The 17873-nt window shown below is 43.2% G+C and overlaps 1 protein-coding gene across 2 annotated transcripts; it reads right to left on the bottom strand.

The window, feature by feature from the left end:
• Window positions 1–81: 81 nt before the first annotated feature.
• Window positions 82–17719, bottom strand: trim25 (tripartite motif containing 25). 2 transcript variants are annotated; one of them, XM_073851790.1, is made up of 10 exons: window positions 17079–17719; window positions 12071–12166; window positions 11764–11997; window positions 11333–11501; window positions 4951–5019; window positions 4748–4819; window positions 4579–4638; window positions 4267–4365; window positions 1734–1793; window positions 82–1659 (listed from the first exon to the last, which is right to left on the bottom strand). In XM_073851790.1, the coding sequence occupies exons 1-10, from the start codon at window positions 17670–17672 to the stop codon at window positions 1127–1129; spliced, it is 1986 nt and encodes a 661-aa protein (XP_073707891.1). In that variant the 5' UTR covers window positions 17673–17719; the 3' UTR covers window positions 82–1126. The 2 variants fall into 2 exon arrangements, with proteins under 2 accessions (XP_073707891.1, XP_073707892.1); XM_073851791.1 differs by lacking the exon at window positions 4267–4365.
• Window positions 17720–17873: the final 154 nt, after the last annotated feature.

Raw genomic sequence — 17873 nt, 5'->3', positions numbered from 1 at the left:
CTGCAAAGTGAATCGATTTTACTATTTTAGAAATGTCAAAATTAATGTGAATGGACTACTTTTTCCTCATACACAGAGAGATATATTAATATAAATATCAGCTGTATTTAATTTGAGCAAGACTATTACAGACACATTTTTTGTTACCAAAGTGTTCTAGAATCACTTCCCAACATTATATATCTGTTATAACGTTTTGATTTACAAGTATACTTGACTACTGATGTTGAATGTTTCATTTTCAACATGCATTTAACACCTGTTGGTTTGACAAAAAAAATGCAAATTCTTAAAAACTGACTGGACCCAGCCAGGATACTTTGATCAGGAACCAAGGCAACTCTATCTGGAGCACACTGTTAATGAACTTTGCCCATGTGATAAAACCAACAAATGTCACGATCATGTGAAGTTTAACACCTCAAACAGCTCACAACTAAAATCAGCAAAAATAACAGAATTCAGAGAACAAAGTAAGATTATATAATGTGTCACATTTGCAAACCACATATGTACACTGGATTTCCCCCTTTCTGGATTAATGACGCACAACCACTTACTCAACTTGATTTTGGTCAATTGTAGCAATCAAGTCAAATATTTTTGTATAATGACCACGAAACTATTTAACTGACTTGTCCTGCACATCTTCAACTGAAAAATATTCACCATAACTGTGCAGTCTTGTTCTTCTCAAATCATTTCAGCCTAAATCAATATTTAAGTTTTGGTTGCCATACAATAGGGTCTCATCATTGCAAATGCAATACAAACCCCTTCACGTTGTTGTTAGCCTTTAGATATCATCCATCCATCAATCAATTTTTTTGGTTAACATTACATTATACATGAATAGATTAAATAGATTAAAGGACTGTATTTTGCATTCTGTACACAACACACCTAAAATATTATTTGCATCTAAACTGGCTTGATTAAACCCCATGTATGAAAACTCTGTTAAGATATTTTTAATATACCATATTCAATTTTGCCCGTAAAGCTTTCATAAAACTCGAACATTCTGGTTGTGTTGACTTTTACTGCATGGATGAAAAGATGAGAGAATATTAGACATATTTTAATTTCAAAGATAAACAAAACAAACAATTCAACTTCTATACTTTCAGTTGCTGAGCTTGCACAAAGACACAGAAGAACCATTTGAGAAGATCCAGAAAGCTGGGTACACAGCCTCAGTGAAAGGAAAGACAAATGTGTGGAATGGGTATGCCCGGTCCTGCACAGTATAAAATGTTGCACTTCCCTCATCACAGTCCAGCAGGACACCCACACGGCTTGGGCTGGGATTCTGCACCACCGTCTCGATGCTGTTGTGCCATGCAGAAAGCTTCACGTTAAACCACTCCACACACCAGGAATCTGCATTACGCCCCAGACGGCTAGAGGGACCCTTGCGGTCGATTCTTCCATAGGCAAGTCCCAATCCGCAGAAATTGTTACTGCTCATTTTGATCTCCCAATAATGACGGCCCTGAGAGAAACCCTTTGTGCAGAGCACTTGGGAACAAACAGAAAAGCGAAGGGGAATATCTGGATAATGAGCTGGGTCATCCGAGACTGTTGCTTTGGTGTTGTTTTCAGACAGGGAGATCCGCTTGTGAGCTGTTCTGACATCAAAATTGAGGATAGTGCCATCTAGACAGGAGATACACAAGCATATAGATGTAGTGATGAACAAGTAGATAAAATCTAAAGTATGTTAAACTCACATTTAAGAAGGTCACTTCTCTTAACAAAGTTCTGCCCAGCTGGTAAACTAGCAGGTAAATCTGTAAAGAGACAAAGAGAAAATAATAAAAAGCTTTCAAAACGTATTAGGGACTAAAAATTTTAGGCATTCATTTCCCAACAGCACTGTTAGCCAGCTATGGTTCTTCTGTCTTTACCCACAAAAAGTTTCAACACACATTTGCAAACTTGTGAGGAACTTGTGAACTATAGCTCTCATCCTGTGGTTAGAAGCATAGTTTCTTCTATCATGTAGTACATTCTATTTATTTCATTCTATATATACAGTCATGTGAAAAAGTTAAGACACCCTGTTGAATTCCATGGCTTTCTGTATCAGGACATAATAAAATTTTTGAAAATAAAACCTCAGTTGAATAACAACACTTGACAAATTGCACTATGTCATTATTTATTTAACAAAAATAAAGCCAAAATGGAAAAAGCCATGTGTGACAAAGTTAGGACACCCTTACTGTTAACACCCTCTGAATTAAGAGGGTAAGTAACAGTCAGACACTGCTAAAAAAAACACCTTTGATTAACTGACCTTTAGCACCTCTATAAAATCAGACGTTTTGGCAGTTTTCTGGTCTGGAGCCTTCAGGTGTGTGTTACCATAATGCCAAAGAGGTAAGACACCAGCAATCATCTTAGAGAAGCAATTGCTGCTGCCATCAATCTGGGAAGAGTAGTATGGCCATTTCCAAACTATTTGGAGTTCATCACTTGAGTGAGGATGTTTATTCACAAGTGGAATAAAATCAAAACAGACACCAATCCTCCCAGAAGTGGACATGCTAGCAAATTCACCCCAGGATCAGACTGGTTAACGCTCAGAGAAATGGCAGGCAACTCAAGAACTACATATCAGACTCTATAGGCCTCAGTTAACATGGTAAATGAAAAAGTACATGAAAGTACAGTTAGAAAAATATGGAACAATAATGGCATGTTTGGAAGGTTTTTGGCAGAAGAAAGCCTCTTCTACTTTAAATCATAGCAGCGTGGTCTAGGTTTGCAAAGTTGCATTTGAACAAATCATAATACTTCTAGAACAATGTCCTTTGAACAGACAAGACCAAATAGAGATGTTTGGCCATAATGCACAGTGCCAAGATTGGTGAAAAACTGAAGGGCATATCAGCAAAAACACCTTCAAAAATCACTTGCTGGTGGAGAGGTGATGATTTTGGGCTTGTTTAGTAGCCACAGGACCAGGGCACCTCACAGTTACTGAACTGAACATGAACTCCTCTGTATATCAAATTATTTTAAAATCAAATGTGTGGCCATCCATCCAACAGCTAAAGTTGGGCCAAAACTAAAGTCCAGACCTCATCCTGACTGAAATGCTGTGGTGAGAGTTGTGCATAAACAAATGCCAAAACTCAATAAACTGGAGCAATGTTGAAAAGAAGAGTGGACCAAAATTCCTCCAGAATGATGTGAGAGACTGATAAAGTCATACAGAAAAAGATTACTTCAAGTTATTGCAGCTAAAAATTGGATCTACAGGCAATTGAATCATAGGGTGTCCTAAATTTGTCACACACTGCTTTTCCCTCTTGGCTGTATTTTTGTTAAATAAATAATGACACAGTGTGATATGTCATGTGATGTAGTTTATCTGAGGATTTATTTTCCAAATTTTAAGACCTGCCAAGGATCAGATAATTTTTTATTATGATTACAGAAAACCATTGAAATTCAATAGGGTGTCCTAAAGGGTGTCCTGTTTTTCATGTGATTGTATATCTATATATTTTAGTATGTAAACAACCAGTGCCATTTTTGAAGAGTACACGTGCATATATTAATACTACTTTGTATGGGAACTGCAACCCTGCATGAGATTCTGTCATTTAAAAACACTCTCTTGGCCATTCCTGGGATTCGGTGCCTTTTGTTTCCCCAGAAAAGATCATGATAGTATTGCCTTAAAATTTCAAAACATAAATTTTAAAGTTGTCTTTGACATAACACATTTTTTACTTTAATGTATTTTCTTGATAATTAAAAAACATTTACATTATTTTAAACCACCAAATATCCCCCTTGTGTCTGCCATTTTGATGATGAATACAACACTCAAAATGAGTGATTTTGTTTTAGATTTTTCTTGTTGTTTGGTATATCAGTAATAGTTTTCTCTAATGTACATATATTTTCCAAGTATTAAATTAAATGTTTTTTAAATAATAAAGGTTTTTAGCTTGTCCCTCAAAATATTGTCCACCCTGTTATATTGGACTACTTAAATATGCTTAAAGTTCAAAAGGTGTTATTTATGTCAAAGACAACTTTAAAATGTATGTTCTAAGGTGATAATATCATAATGTTTACTGTGGACACAAAAGGGACCAAATCCCAGGAATGACCTTAATGCTTCATGAGTAAAATCTGCAGTCTCTTCTGGAATTACAGTATATGTTGGAGTTTTGGAGCACCGACCTCTTACAGTAAAGATTAAATTTAGGAGGACATGATTGAACAAGAACTATTTCGACATACTTATATCAGGTATTTCTACAGTTCTAGGTGTGATGTCAAGCAAGTTTTCCATGCTTTTGGAGAAAACAGGATTTGGTCCTTTAGAGGGATTCCTAGGCTCTGGCAAAGAAGATATACATATAATGTTAGAATCATTTCTAAGAAATATTATTTTAATCCAGATTCCTTTGCAGATCAATTTGAGAAAATCTCTGTGAACAATAAGAAACTAATACAGGCCCCTTCTGAATATGTTCAACACGCATAACAGTAAGCAGACAAACAGTAATAGTTTTAAAATAATGAACATGTGGAGGGGTGGTCAGAGCTTACGGTTTGGTCTCTGGTCTTTACGCTCTTTGTTATCCTTCTCAACTTTATTAGCACTCTTGTCTATGAGGAAATAGAGAAGAACAATGAGATAAAAGAGTTCATTTTTATGTATGTTTTTTATGGCTACAAAATGCTATTTAAATAATATGTATATAAGCAGTTGACTTACTGGAACTTTTCTGTTTAGCTCCTGAAGCCTTGGCTTTGGAACCACGGCCTGGACTGGGAGATCTCATGCGTGCTGAAACATTGGGAGAAAAATGATTTAAAAATGAATAAGAAAAAATAGTGATGAATGGATGGATGGGTTTAGGTTATACTGAATCAAGAGGCAACAAAAGCCCAATCAGTTGCATAGGAGTTACAACTTACACATTTCTCTTGGATTTGGCAGGAAGGCAGGAATCTCACTTGGCATTCCACCGAATTGGATTCCTAGACCTAAAGGATAAGAAAACGTACTCGGTTACTAACGTAACCTCTGTTCTCTCTAGAGAGGGAACGAGTACTGCGTAAGTATCTTACGCTAGGGGAAAATCCTTTTCTGCGGGATATTGAAGCCAAAAATTATCCTTAATTTTGAAATAATGTAAAGCGCGTTGCAGCAGTGTACAGACATAGGCGACACAGCTTGCGCGCCTATTGGCTGCTCTGCGGCAACTGCAGCAGCCTATTAGAGCGAGGCCTGACGCGACGCCAGATCCAATGGGGGCATTTCGCGCCCTTTGCGTCGCTTCGCGCCCTTTTCGTAGCTTCCCGCCTAAAAGGGCGTGGTCTAGACCTATAAAGACCGCTCATAGGCAGCTATTATCTGGTTTTTCATCATCGAAGCAACCAGAGTGTGCGCATGCACGGCAAGATCTCTAGAGAGAACAGAGGTTATGTTAGTAACCGAGTACGTTCTCTTACGAGAGGTCTCTCGTACTGCGTAAGTATCTTACGCTAGGGGACCCAGTGTAAAATGCCGTGCATGCTGAGATCTGACACCAAAGACCCAAGGGCGAAAGCCCAGGGTTCATACAGTTCATAATCACCTATAGAACTCACAGGGAGTCCGGGGAAGAGGGAGGGGCAACGCCGCACTCTTCCACATAGTGCAGCGTCACGCAGACGCTAAGTAAACGTACATACAGGGCGGGGTTACGGCCTGAGCTGACGTAAGAATAAGGGTCTTCACACAGTTTGCTCAGACACATCTTGTGCTATTACTTTCACTGTCGACCCTAGAGCTGTGCTCAGTAGACGCGGCATTCCGAGCTGATAACATCAGGTCAGACAACACTGAACATCTAGACTGACAGCAATCTGGCCTGTAAGGCGGGAACCTCCAGGTTGTAAAACCTTATAAATGTAGACGGAGAGGCCCAGCCCGCCGCCGTACAAATATCTTGCAAGGCAATCCCACTCGACCAAGCCCACGATGAGGCCACGCCCCTCGTGGAATGTGCTCTGACACCTAGCGGGCACTGCATGCCCTTGGAAGCATATGCCAACGCAATAGCATCAACTATCCATCTGGATAAGCTCTGTTTCGACGCAGCCAGTCCCTTGGGACGCCCGTAAAACGAAACAAAAAGCTGCTCTGTCTGTCTAAAAGCAGACGAGCGAGACACGTAAGCTCGTAATGCCCTGACTGGGCATAGGAGGCTCACGTCCGTTTCCTCATCATTGACTGGTAGGGCTGACAGCGCAATGATCTGTGCCCTAAACGGTGTGTTGAGTGATTTTGGAACGTAACCATGTTTGGGTTTGAGTATGACTTTAGAGTCATTAGGTCCAAATTCCATGCACGTCGCGCTCACTGAGAGTGCGTGCAAATCCCCTATGCGCTTCACTGAAGCGAGAGCCAGCAGAAACACAGTCTTAAGAGACAGGTATTTCAAATCAATCGTCTGCAGAGGCTCGAATGGTGCACCTTTCATGGCCTCTAGTACCACAGAAAGGTCCCATACGGGGACTGAGGGAGGTCTTGGGGGATTTAGTCTTCTAGCTCCCCTCAGGAAGCGAATAACTAAATCGTTCCTTCCTATTGACTGACCTAGCGTTGTGCTCGAAAACGCTGTTATGGCCGCCACATAGACTTTGAGCGTGGACGGGGTTCTGCCCTTGTCCAGCAGCTCTTGTAGAAAGGAAAGCACCTCCATCACACCACAGTTAGTGGGTGACGAGCCGCGGGCTGCGCACCAGCCCGAAAACACTGACCATTTTGAGGAATAGAGCGTAGAAGGGGCTCTAGCCTGCGTGATCGTGTTTAATACTCCTTTAGGGAGTTCATCATATATTCGCTGGTGGCCCAGACATGAAGGGACCACAGCTCTGGGTGAGGATGCCAAATCGAGCCGCTGGCCTGAGAGAGAAGGTCTCTCCTCACTGGTATCTGCCACGGGGCAGTGCTCGTCAGCTGCATCAGCGCTGGGAACCAGGGCTGGTTTTCCCAAAACGGTGCTATCAGCAGTATTGAACATCCAGGAGAGAGAGACGGGGGGAAAAACATAGAGATGACGGCGGGGCCATTCGTGGGCCAGCGCGTCTCTGCTTTTTGAGTAAAATTCCAGACAGTGAGCGTTGTTCGGAGACGCAAACAGGTCTATTTCCGCTCTGCCGAATTTTTTCCACAGTAGTTGTACTGTCTGTGGGTGTAGAGACCATTCGCCTGCTGGAACATTGTTCCTGGACAGTCTGTCTGGCCCTATGTTTAGAAGACCCGGCACATGCGCTGCTTTCAGCGAGCGCAGGTTGCGCTGAGCCCATACCAGGAGGCGTTCTGATAGTCTGTATAGGTTTTTGGACCTGAGACCGCCCTGGCGATTTATATAGGAAACCACTGACATGTTGTCCGAGCGGACTAGTACATGGTTTCCTTTTATTTGGGGACAGAAGCGCATCAGCGCGTTCTGTACTACCAGCATTTCGAGGCAGTTGATATGCAGGAGCTTTTCCCGTTCTGACCACTGGCCAAAAGACGGTCTGCCCTCGAGCAGAGCCCCCCATCCCGAGGTGGATGCGTCCGTAGACACCACTTTTATTCTCGAGGAAGTCCCCAGGCTTACACCTAACTGGTACCAGTCGATTGCTCTCCACGGTTTCAGGGCTGTGACACATTTCTGATTGACCGTGAGACGAAGCCGACCGGACGCCCACGCTTGACGCGGGACACGCGCTTTCAGCCAGAACTGCAGTGGGCGCATACATAGCAGACCCAGCTGAAGAACTGATGATGCTGAGGCCATAAGACCCAGCATTTTCTGAAATTTTTTGAGCGGGACAGACGCGCCGCAGCGGAACGAGCCCGCTGTGCGCTGAATGTCTGCTACGCGCTGTGGTGACAGCCGCGCTATCATTGACAGCGAGTCCAATTCTGTGCCCAGGAAGGAAGTTTTCTGACTGGGGGACAGGGAGCTCTTCGCCCAATTGACTCTGAGACCCAAATTCTCGAGGTTATCGAGTAACATGGTCGTATGCTGTACAAGCACTGAGCGAGACTGCGCTAGAATCAGCCAATCATCCAAATAGTTCAGAATGCGCACGCCTTTCAGTCTGAGAGGAACGAGCGCTGCGTCCATGCACTTCGTAAATGTACGGGGTGCCTGGGACAAACCGAACGGCAGGACTGTGTACTGATATGCCTGGCCCTCGAAGGCGAATCTCAAAAATCGCCTGTGACGTGACGCTATCTGTATTTGAAAATACGCGTCTTTCAGATCCACTGACACGAACCAGTCTCCTTGGCGAACTTGCGCGAGGATTTTTCTGGTCGTGAGCATCCTGAACTGACGCTTCACCAGCGCTTTGTTCAGTTGCCTTAGATCTAATATGGGTCTGTGACCACCGTCTTTTTTCGGTACCAGGAAATATCTGCTGTACAGCCCCCCTTCGCTTTGAGCTTGAGAAAGGGGCTCTATGACCCCTTTGCTCAATAGTTTCGCCACTTCGGCTCGAAGCAGGTGTGCTGCTTCTGTCTGCATTGTGGTCTCGACGCGCGCTGTATAGCGGCGCGGGCGTCGGTGAAACTGTAGCGAATAACCTCCTTTTATAATGTCCAGCACCCATTTCGAAACCCCTGGAAGCTTTTCCCATGCGTTTGCATGAATAGCTAGAGGTTGAATACGAAGCGCGCTCCGTTCTATCCGTAACGGAGTGGTTTCGGTATGTTGTGGCACCAGAGACGTGCTCGTGACATTCGGGGCGTGGGGCACGCTGATAGCGGGAACTATTATGTCTGTGTGTGGATGTGGTTGTGTGGCAACAGGCACATTTAACACACTGCAAACACCGTTCGCCTGCATACACGTTAGTTTCGTTTTTACAGAAACCTTTTGACGTGCATAATGTGATGTCTGTGGGCACTGTGAAGTGGGCACGGTTACCACATGTGAAGCGCAATCGATCTGAGCCGATTTTATGTGCGCAGGGTCTGTATGACAGGTTGTGCTTGTGTGTAGAAATGGGCACTGGCGAGTGGGCATTTTGACTACACGTGAAACACCATCGGCCGTGGCCGGTTGTGAAGCGCAATCGATTCGAGTCGATTTTATGTGCGCTTAACCTGTTTGACAGGGTGTGCTTGTGTGTAGAAATGGGCACTGGGGAGTGGGCATTCTGACACGTGAAACACCATCGGCCGTGGCCGGGACACCAGAAAATACACTCTTTTTTGGATTTATCTGGGTAGCCGTGAGAACGTCTTTTGAGTACAGGCAAACGGGCGACAGAGCCGGTTTGTTGGCTGCAAAATACACTGGAACAGTCACATTCTTGGAACTGAACGAGCAAATACCTTTGGTGGGGGTCCAGCGACAGCGGGACTCGTGCACCGTCTTTTTCCTAGCTTTGCTAGGACAGCTTCAGAGGTTCCGGCTTTAGCTCGATTCTGGGCCGCTGCGAAGCTGCTGCGGCGGGCTGAGGCTGAGTTTGTGAGTTCTGCGCGGGCGGTCTTCCACGGCCGGCAACAGAACTAGAACGCTTCGGCAGGAAGTGCCTCATCGCCTGAGACGCTTTCTGTACCTCTGCGAATCTCTCCGCAAAATCCTTGACAGAGGATCCGAACAAGCCAGCAGGTGAGAGTGGGGCATCGAGGAACGCGGTGCGTTCGGACTCGGCCATTTCTGAAAGCGTCAGCCACAGATGCCTCTCGGTTGTCGTAAGCGCGGCCATGTTACGTCCCATGGCTTGTGCTGCAGACTTCGTAGCGCGAAGAGCGAGGTCCGTGGCGCTTCTTAGGTCCGGCACACAGATCGCTTCAGAGCCTTCCTCATCCAGCCTTCGGAGGAGGTCAGCCTGGAAGATCTGCAGCGTGGCCATAGTGTGCAACGCTGACGCGGCCTGCCCAGCGGCGGTGTATGCACGGCGGAGCAGGCTAGACGTTTGGCAACAGGCTTTTGAGGGCAGCGCCGACTTAGCACGCCGTCGAGTGGGGGGCGCTCCAGGACTTAGCCAGTTCTTCATGTAGCTCAGGAAGAAAAGGCGCCGGTTTCGTTGCACTTGAAGCGCGCTCCCCTTTTGGCAGAAAACAGCCGTCCAACCGGTTGTGAGCGGGCTGCTCTGGTGAGGACCACTCGAGGCCAAGGCTCGCCGTGGCCTGTGTGAGGATCCTCATCAATTCTGCCTCAATTGACGCTCTCGTACCTGACGGGGCGTGTGCGGGGGAGCGAGGTCCGCAGAGCTCTCCCAATCCTCACTGCACGATGCCAGAATAGAGCAGGAATCCTCCTCCATGACAGTCCCTTCGTCAGCAGCGTCGACGCAAACGGCGGGAGACAGCGGCCATTTAACGTCCGAGACGGGGGCTGACGAGATCGGTGAAGCTGGCGGGCGAACCGGCGAGCTTTGTCGGCTGAGGGGGAGTTCCGGAGCCCGCTGGGCACGGCGCTTCTTACGGCGCGACACCGCGGCGGGCGGGGGAGCAGGTTCAGTGAAGAATGCCACGCGAGTCCTCAGAGTCGCTAATGGCAATAGTTCGCAATGAGGGCAGCCGCCCTCAGCGAGCGCGATCACCGCGTGCTCCTCACCCAGGCAGGAAACGCAGATATCGTGGCGGTCCCCGTCGCTGAGTGTGGCTCGACATGAGCCGCAAGAAGGCATCTTTATAAAGACGCTTTGCTCTTTTATGATAAGTGTGTATTGCAGCGGCAACACACACTTATTTAGTGAAAGGATATTAGCGCCGGAAAGCGCAGCAGGAAGGCACGGAAGGCGGCGTGGCCAGCAGCTTCAGTGGCTCGTCCCGCTGAGATGCTTGCAGTCAAACGGCGGCTTCTTATCCGGCTCCAGCGATGCGTGTGCTTCGCTTGAAGGATGAAAAATCAGATAATAGCTGCCTATGAGCGGTCTTTATAGGTCTAGACCACGCCCTTTTAGGCTGGAAGCTACGAAAAGGGCGCGAATCGACGCAAAGGGCGCGAAATGCCCCCATTGGATCTGGCGTCGCGTCAGGCCTCGCTCTAATAGGCTGCTGCAGTTGCCGCAGAGCAGCCAATTGGCGCGCAAGCCGTTTCGCCTATGTCTGTACACTGCTGCAACGCGCTTTACATTATTTCAAAATTAAGGATAATTTTTGGCTTCAATATCTCGCAGAAAAGGATTTTCCCCTAGCGTAAGACACTTACGCAGTACAAGAGACCTCTCGTAAGAGAACATATAAAAACATATGTATACCAGAACTCTTGCTAGCATGCACTAAGACTTTGTGTGTTGCTGAACCAACTGCAAACATCAAAACATGCTGCACATTTTACAGAGTTCTGCACTAACACACCTGGTTTAAGTCGAAAGATTCTGTTTTCTGTTGGCTGCTCCATTAATTTGGTGATCCACTCCTTCAGTGCAACTGCAGAGGAATGATAACCTATCACCTCTTTACTTTCCACATTCATGCGAGGGTTATAGGGCTCAAAATTTACCACCGAGGGCAAATCCACAGAGGCCTGTGACAGAGAATGGTAAAGTCAAGAATACAAACCTATAAACTGCAGTGAATATAATTCAGGTAAGGTCTAAAAAGATCAAGAATAAGAGCATTAAAACTGGCTTTTACTTTTTGTAAGAGATCTTATACCAGTGCTCTTACACTGGACTTCACAAACTATATTTGATACCATATCATTTCTAAGCCACAAATAACAGTACTAAAAATTACAAATGTATATCATACATTACATTTGGTTACATAATCATACTCTGGATCACCTTTAAGAATGCTAGGGACTGCGACTTGTCCAGCAGACTGTTGATCTCATGTTTGGTCCTGTTCATCTTCTCGACGTTCTCATTAAATTTCTTCATCAAGGAGACCAGTTTGCTCTGACCTTTCTCCTGTTCCTTATCAATAGCAAGCATGGCTTCTTTCTCATCTCGGTCGATCATTTCTCTGATCTGCCTGTATTCTGCCTCAAGAATCCGTTTACGGGTTGTAGCTAGGTCCTGGAAAGCAAAAAAAGAAAATCTTTATCTGATTCTGCTAAAGACTCAAAAAGTAAAAATAATATTTGCCAACCTTTAATTTGCTTTGTTGCTCCTTCATCTGTGTGATAACTTGCTGATTTTTGTCAGTTTTGACATCAAGGATGTTGAGCTTGTCAGTCAAGTCAGTCTAAAAATTGTTTAAGAATAACAACAAAGTATTTTAGGGAATCCCTTCATTGCCACATGTTTCAGATCATACAATCCTACTAAACGTTTACATATCAAAAAATACAAACCCTCAAAACAAACAAACACATATTACAATTAAAGACACTATGTTTTTGTTATTTGTATAGAGACAGTTAAAATCAGCATGTCAGATAAAAAATAAAATACACAAAATTTGTGTAGTTTATCTAAAAAAGTTGTACAATAGTTTGTTATGGTTGTCAATTTTAAACTAACTGAGCAGCATTGAAAGAGTAGTCCGACAGCACCGAAATGTTACACTGTTTGTATTCTGCTTTCTGTGTCTCTGTTCACACTGTGGATACTTTAGGTGGATTCTTTAAATTTAACAATTAAAGGGCAAGTACAGCCCTTTGTAACTTAAATATCCAAGTCTTCCGGTTTCATCTGGTTAATTATGCTGCTTGATAATGCAGACTATTTGTTATTATATTAATTTAATTTACTGTCAATATCATCTTTAGTTGTTTAGAACAGGGTTTCTTTTACAATTAAGAGGAGAGTGGGACAAGTAAATATTCATCATTCCAATCTCTATCATTGCGCAAAATTGTGTTCTTTGTAAATATTTTTCGTGTGGAAGAAATATACTAACTTTTTCAGTGTCTTGGACATAAGTGCAGAATTCTTAAATTGGCATGTAAAGATGCATATATATGTGTATATAAAAATGCATCTTGAGACCTTGCTCATCATATTCCAGTACACTGTGTCTTGCATTGTAAAAGCAAAAACTGTATAAATAGCTTATTCTTCATTCAGCTCACTGCAGTTCAGTTTGCTATTATTTTGCTACATTTACGCTACTGAACACAGGAGCTAAAATGTATATTTGCCACAAAGCAGAGCCCAATGCTTTTCAATACAAACAGATTAAAATTAACCTCAAGGGCCTGCATTGTAAAATGAAAGACTGTCACAAAACTGTATTACTTTCTTATGAAATTACAAGAAGGGTGTACAAAGGCAAGGGAAAGTCACCCACAGTTTTCAAAAATAAATACTGGCATACAAAAAGTCTCTCTTTTCTAATAAAAATACTAGGGAAAGCTGTATCTTCACAACTATGTTCCTTTTTGGATAGGATAATCACAAATTCTCTCTTTCAGAGATATATCATGGCCCAGATTTCTAAATTGCCTAAAATGTCCAGTCTTTTTTCTATTGTTTTTAGACAACAGTTGTCATACCAAGCTCTTATCATCTGGTTCTGTTAACACTACATTAACTGTCTATTAAACTCTTCCCCTCCCCCACCAAAGATAAAAAATTCTCTTATATTTAATCACCCTCATGCTGCCAACATGTTGTGAAGTGTGACGTAAGCAGGTTGTGTAACCCATGTGAGAAGTGATGTGGAAGCATAAAGGATTATCAAAGAGAACTCATGAACCTGCCTAATGGTTTATAGTTTATAGTTTGGTGTCACATGAATTTCTGTCATGTTTACATGTTTTTGAAGTGTCAGTTTTGGAGGTCCTGTATATTTGTATTATATTGACTCACAGAGATGGATATTTTTTTCTAAAAATCTTTTGTTTGTGTTCATTTAAAGAAGCAAGCCATATCTGGGACAGTGTGAGTAAATGATGATACAATTTTCCATTTTGGGTAGAATGTCGCTTTAAACAATGTACATATATCTTAACATCTTGCTGATCACCTATAAAGCCCTGACTGGTTTACTCAGTACTTCAGCAAGCTACTATTGCATTATGGTCCACATTCACATTGTTCTCAAAATTCTGGCCAGTTGTCGGCGCTGATAGCCTTGTGGGCAGCGTGCCAACAACAGCACCGTTGCGCTCTGGGCGTCCCATGTTCGGATCCCAACTCAAGGACCCTTCCCTACCCCTATCTCTCTCCCACTTCGCTTCCTGTCATATCTGATATGTCCTATCACAATAAAGGCAAAAAATGCTCAAAATAAATCCTTAATTCTGGCCAGTTGATAATACTAAGAGTATCAATATTATAGTTATATATTATATTAATATATAGGCCCAGTTTCACAGACAAGGCTTAGACTAAGCCAGGCTTAGGCCATAGTTCAATTAGGACATTTAAGTCATTTTTATAAATTAAAAAAAAAAAAAAAAACATTACTGGTGTGCATCTTGAGACAAAACAAGGGCACTGATGTATTTTAAAAGATGTATTATTTAAAAGAACTGGATTGAAGGTCATGGACACCCAAGTCTCAATGCGCGTGGGGTGTGAAGGCTAGCTTGTCTGGGCACACAAAAGAGCTATTGTAGGCTGAAAACCTTGTTGAAAAAACTGCATATGCTGGTTAGGTTTGTTTTAAAGCATGGCCGCTGGTTTGAGCTGGTCCTTAGCTGGTCCTTAGCTGGTTATGTGCTGGTTTGAGCTGGTTTAAGCTTAGCTGGTCCTTAGCTGGTTCTGAGCAGGAGCTAGTTGCTTAGGACCAGCTTAGGACCAGCTAAGGACCAGCTAAGCTTAAACCAGCTCAAACCAGCAGCCATGCTTCAAAACATACCTAACCAGCATATGCTGTTTTTTTCAACAGGGTTTTTTAGCAGCTTGGCCTACAATAGCTCTTTTGTGTGCCCAGAATAGCATATGCTGTTTTTTTAACAGGGAAAGCTAATGTTGCCCATGATAGAAAGGTGTAACAGTGTACACAGCACACATGGTACATCAGAGTTTGCTGTGTAGCCAGGCAGAATGCCCATGATGACTCCTGTTCACTGCTGAAAGTGCCTACAATGAGCATGTGAGCTTCAGAACTGGAGAAATGGAAGAAGGTTGCCTGGTCTGATAAATTATGTTTTCTTTTAGATCAGGTTGATGGTCAGTTAGGGCATATCTGTGTCATTTACCTGGGGATGAGATGGCAGCAGGATGTACTACGGAAAGAAGGCAGGCCAGTGGAGGCAGTGTTATGCTCTGGGCATTGATCTGCTGCATGGGAATTCTTGGGTCCTGGCATTTATGTGGGTGTTACTTTGACAAATATCACCATAGTTTATGGAATATGACAAATAGTTCAAAGTGTTGCCTTGGCCTCCAAATTTCCCAGATCTTAATGCAACTGAGCATAATTGGGACACTATGATGGAGACATTATACTGTCAAAAAGCACTGTCCTTCAGATGAGACATTAAACCGAGGTCCTGACTTTCTGTGGTTGTCCTATCCTGGGCACATTTGCCCATTGGCCTCTAATCATCATGACCTCCTAACCATGCCTATATCTACTGATTGGCTTTATCACTCTGTCTCCTCTCCACTAATAAGCTGGTGTGTGGTGGGCATTCTGGCACACAATGGCTGCCGTCGCATCATCCATATGGATGATGCACACTGGTGGTGGTGGATGGCAACATCCATAAAACTAAAAGCTTATCACTTCCTGAGAGGACAAGAGTCCAATCGTGTGATGAGTTTGTCCATCAAACCTTTATTAACCGACAGCAGCTTTTATTTTTGGGTGAGAGCATTTGAGTCGCGCACAGAACACAAAACTGATGGGAGCAGCTCCGGTGGAGACTGGATATAAAACTTTCAGATGACATACAGCTCATTTCTCTGTCACTGTAGGTTATTGAAACCACATATGAAAACACCCAACACACGGTAGAAGAACATTTGTGCACCTTTCTCACATTGTATGAGATGACAGACAACTAGTTGTCCAGTTCTGGTTCATTCACACTGCGCGTTTTCTAAAAATGCAGTTCTTTTCTTTTCAGTCCTGAAAATGTATGGGTGTGTGCTTGGATATAGAATGCGTTTGTTATAATCTTACTGTGTGTGAACGTAACCGTATCAAGGGCTTAAAGACAGGACTGACAACTATATTTTGCTGCTGTGTGAACGTGGCCATAGACAATGTTATTGAACTAAACTGAATCAACATTGACCTAAATTAAGCTTAATAAAATGGCTGTCTTGTCTTCTGCAGAGCAGAACTGAATTTTGCAATACTGTTGGTTTTGACTTATTTGAAATAATCTGTATTGTAAGCTCTTTACAAACATATCTGACTTGACTTAAAATATGACATGGGGCTGCATTTAAAAAGTTTGCATACACAGAAATCTACACCAATGCTCTTATTTGTAAAAACGGCTTTTGACATGGAAAAGTTCTTAGCTTCATGTCATGGTCTGAGCAGACTTACACACTTTTTCTTGTTGGAGTAGGCTACTAAAGGTTTTTGGAAATGTAAGCTGTTCTTGCAGCTCCCTCTTCTAAATTAAAGGAAATTGGTCGATGACTGGTGAGCTCTTATATGCTGATGACATCAATTAATAATCGTTTACAAGGTAGAGAGCTGAAACCATTCAGTTGCTCAAGTTCAAGATCATTTATGATTTGTTAAAGAGAGGCATACGTGCGTTTTCTGTGAGTAGGCCTACTCCCACTCTATGAATGACATGTACACATATTTGAGAGGATTGTAAGATCAAATTTAAGGTGGTTTCTGTGCTATTTTATAAACGAGGACCATGGTTTGTGACATGACATTACAGATTTCATATTGAAATGGGGTATGCCGGTGTTCTAACATTTCATCCTACCCGTCAGATTTTCCTACCAAAAATGTATTTTTTATACTGTAAGGTTAGGTTTAGGGTTGGGGTAGGTGTACGCGTTAATAATGCCTCACACCACATTAATATCATGCTGGAAGCAAAATCTGATAGGTAGCAATTTTCGCAGTCAAATTTTCCTACCATCTGTTTGAATGGGAGGTAGCAAAATCTCTTGCTTGTCTGATATTACTATAGAGTAAATTATGCTACAGTAAAGGCACTTTTCAGGATTATCTATCATATTTGTTCACATCTGTTTGTACATTCAGGTTTACAGATAGGCCTTACCTTTAGTTTGAAGCGTCGCTCATCCGCGGTGATAAACTCACAGCCTTTGTGCATGTCCTGAAGACAAGTACTGCAAATGCAACTCTGGTGCTGATTGCAGTAGAACTCCATCAGTTTGCCATGGCTTGAACAGAGACGCTCCATCAGATCTGGCAGCGGATCAGAAAGTTGATGCGCCCGAAAAATGGCATTCTCTCGGTGAGGCCTGACATGATCTTCGCAATAAGACGCCATACATGTCAGACAAGTTTTGACCGCTTTGGCCTCCATACAGTTGTCACATTTGATCGCATCTGGATCTTTCTTTTTCACCTCAAAATGTTCCTTGACGGGTTCAGGGACACCAGCTTTTATTCTATAGGCATCAAGCACCGCGCTGAGGACGGTGTTCTTCTTTAGTTCAGGTTTACTCGGGAACACCATTCGGCACTGAGGGCAGGATAGAGATGATACCCTGTCGTTCCATGTCGCTTCGAGACAGTTGGCGCAGAAACTGTGTCCACAGATTAAACTCACCGGGTTCTCGAATAGACATAAACAGATGCTGCATGTCAACTCGTCCTCGAGACCCAGTAGAGACATATTTTCCGCCATCGTGACACGTCCAGAGTAACAGCGATCACTGACAACACACTCACTCAACTGCCCGAAAACGAAACTAATCTAGGCGGAGAAACGAAACTTAAAAGCTCCACACCCCCAAGGAGTCACGAAGCCTTTAAAAAATAAATAAAATAAAATAAAATAAAAAAATTGTCATTACCAGACAGATAAGTTAAATAACCAAAGATAAGT

The sequence above is a fragment of the Garra rufa genome, chromosome 12 (genome assembly GCF_049309525.1).
Source record: "Garra rufa chromosome 12, GarRuf1.0, whole genome shotgun sequence".
Classification (NCBI taxonomy): Eukaryota; Metazoa; Chordata; class Actinopteri; order Cypriniformes; family Cyprinidae; genus Garra; species Garra rufa.
The sequence above is the reverse complement of the archived record's forward strand: the minus strand, read 5'-3'. Positions and strand labels throughout refer to the sequence as shown.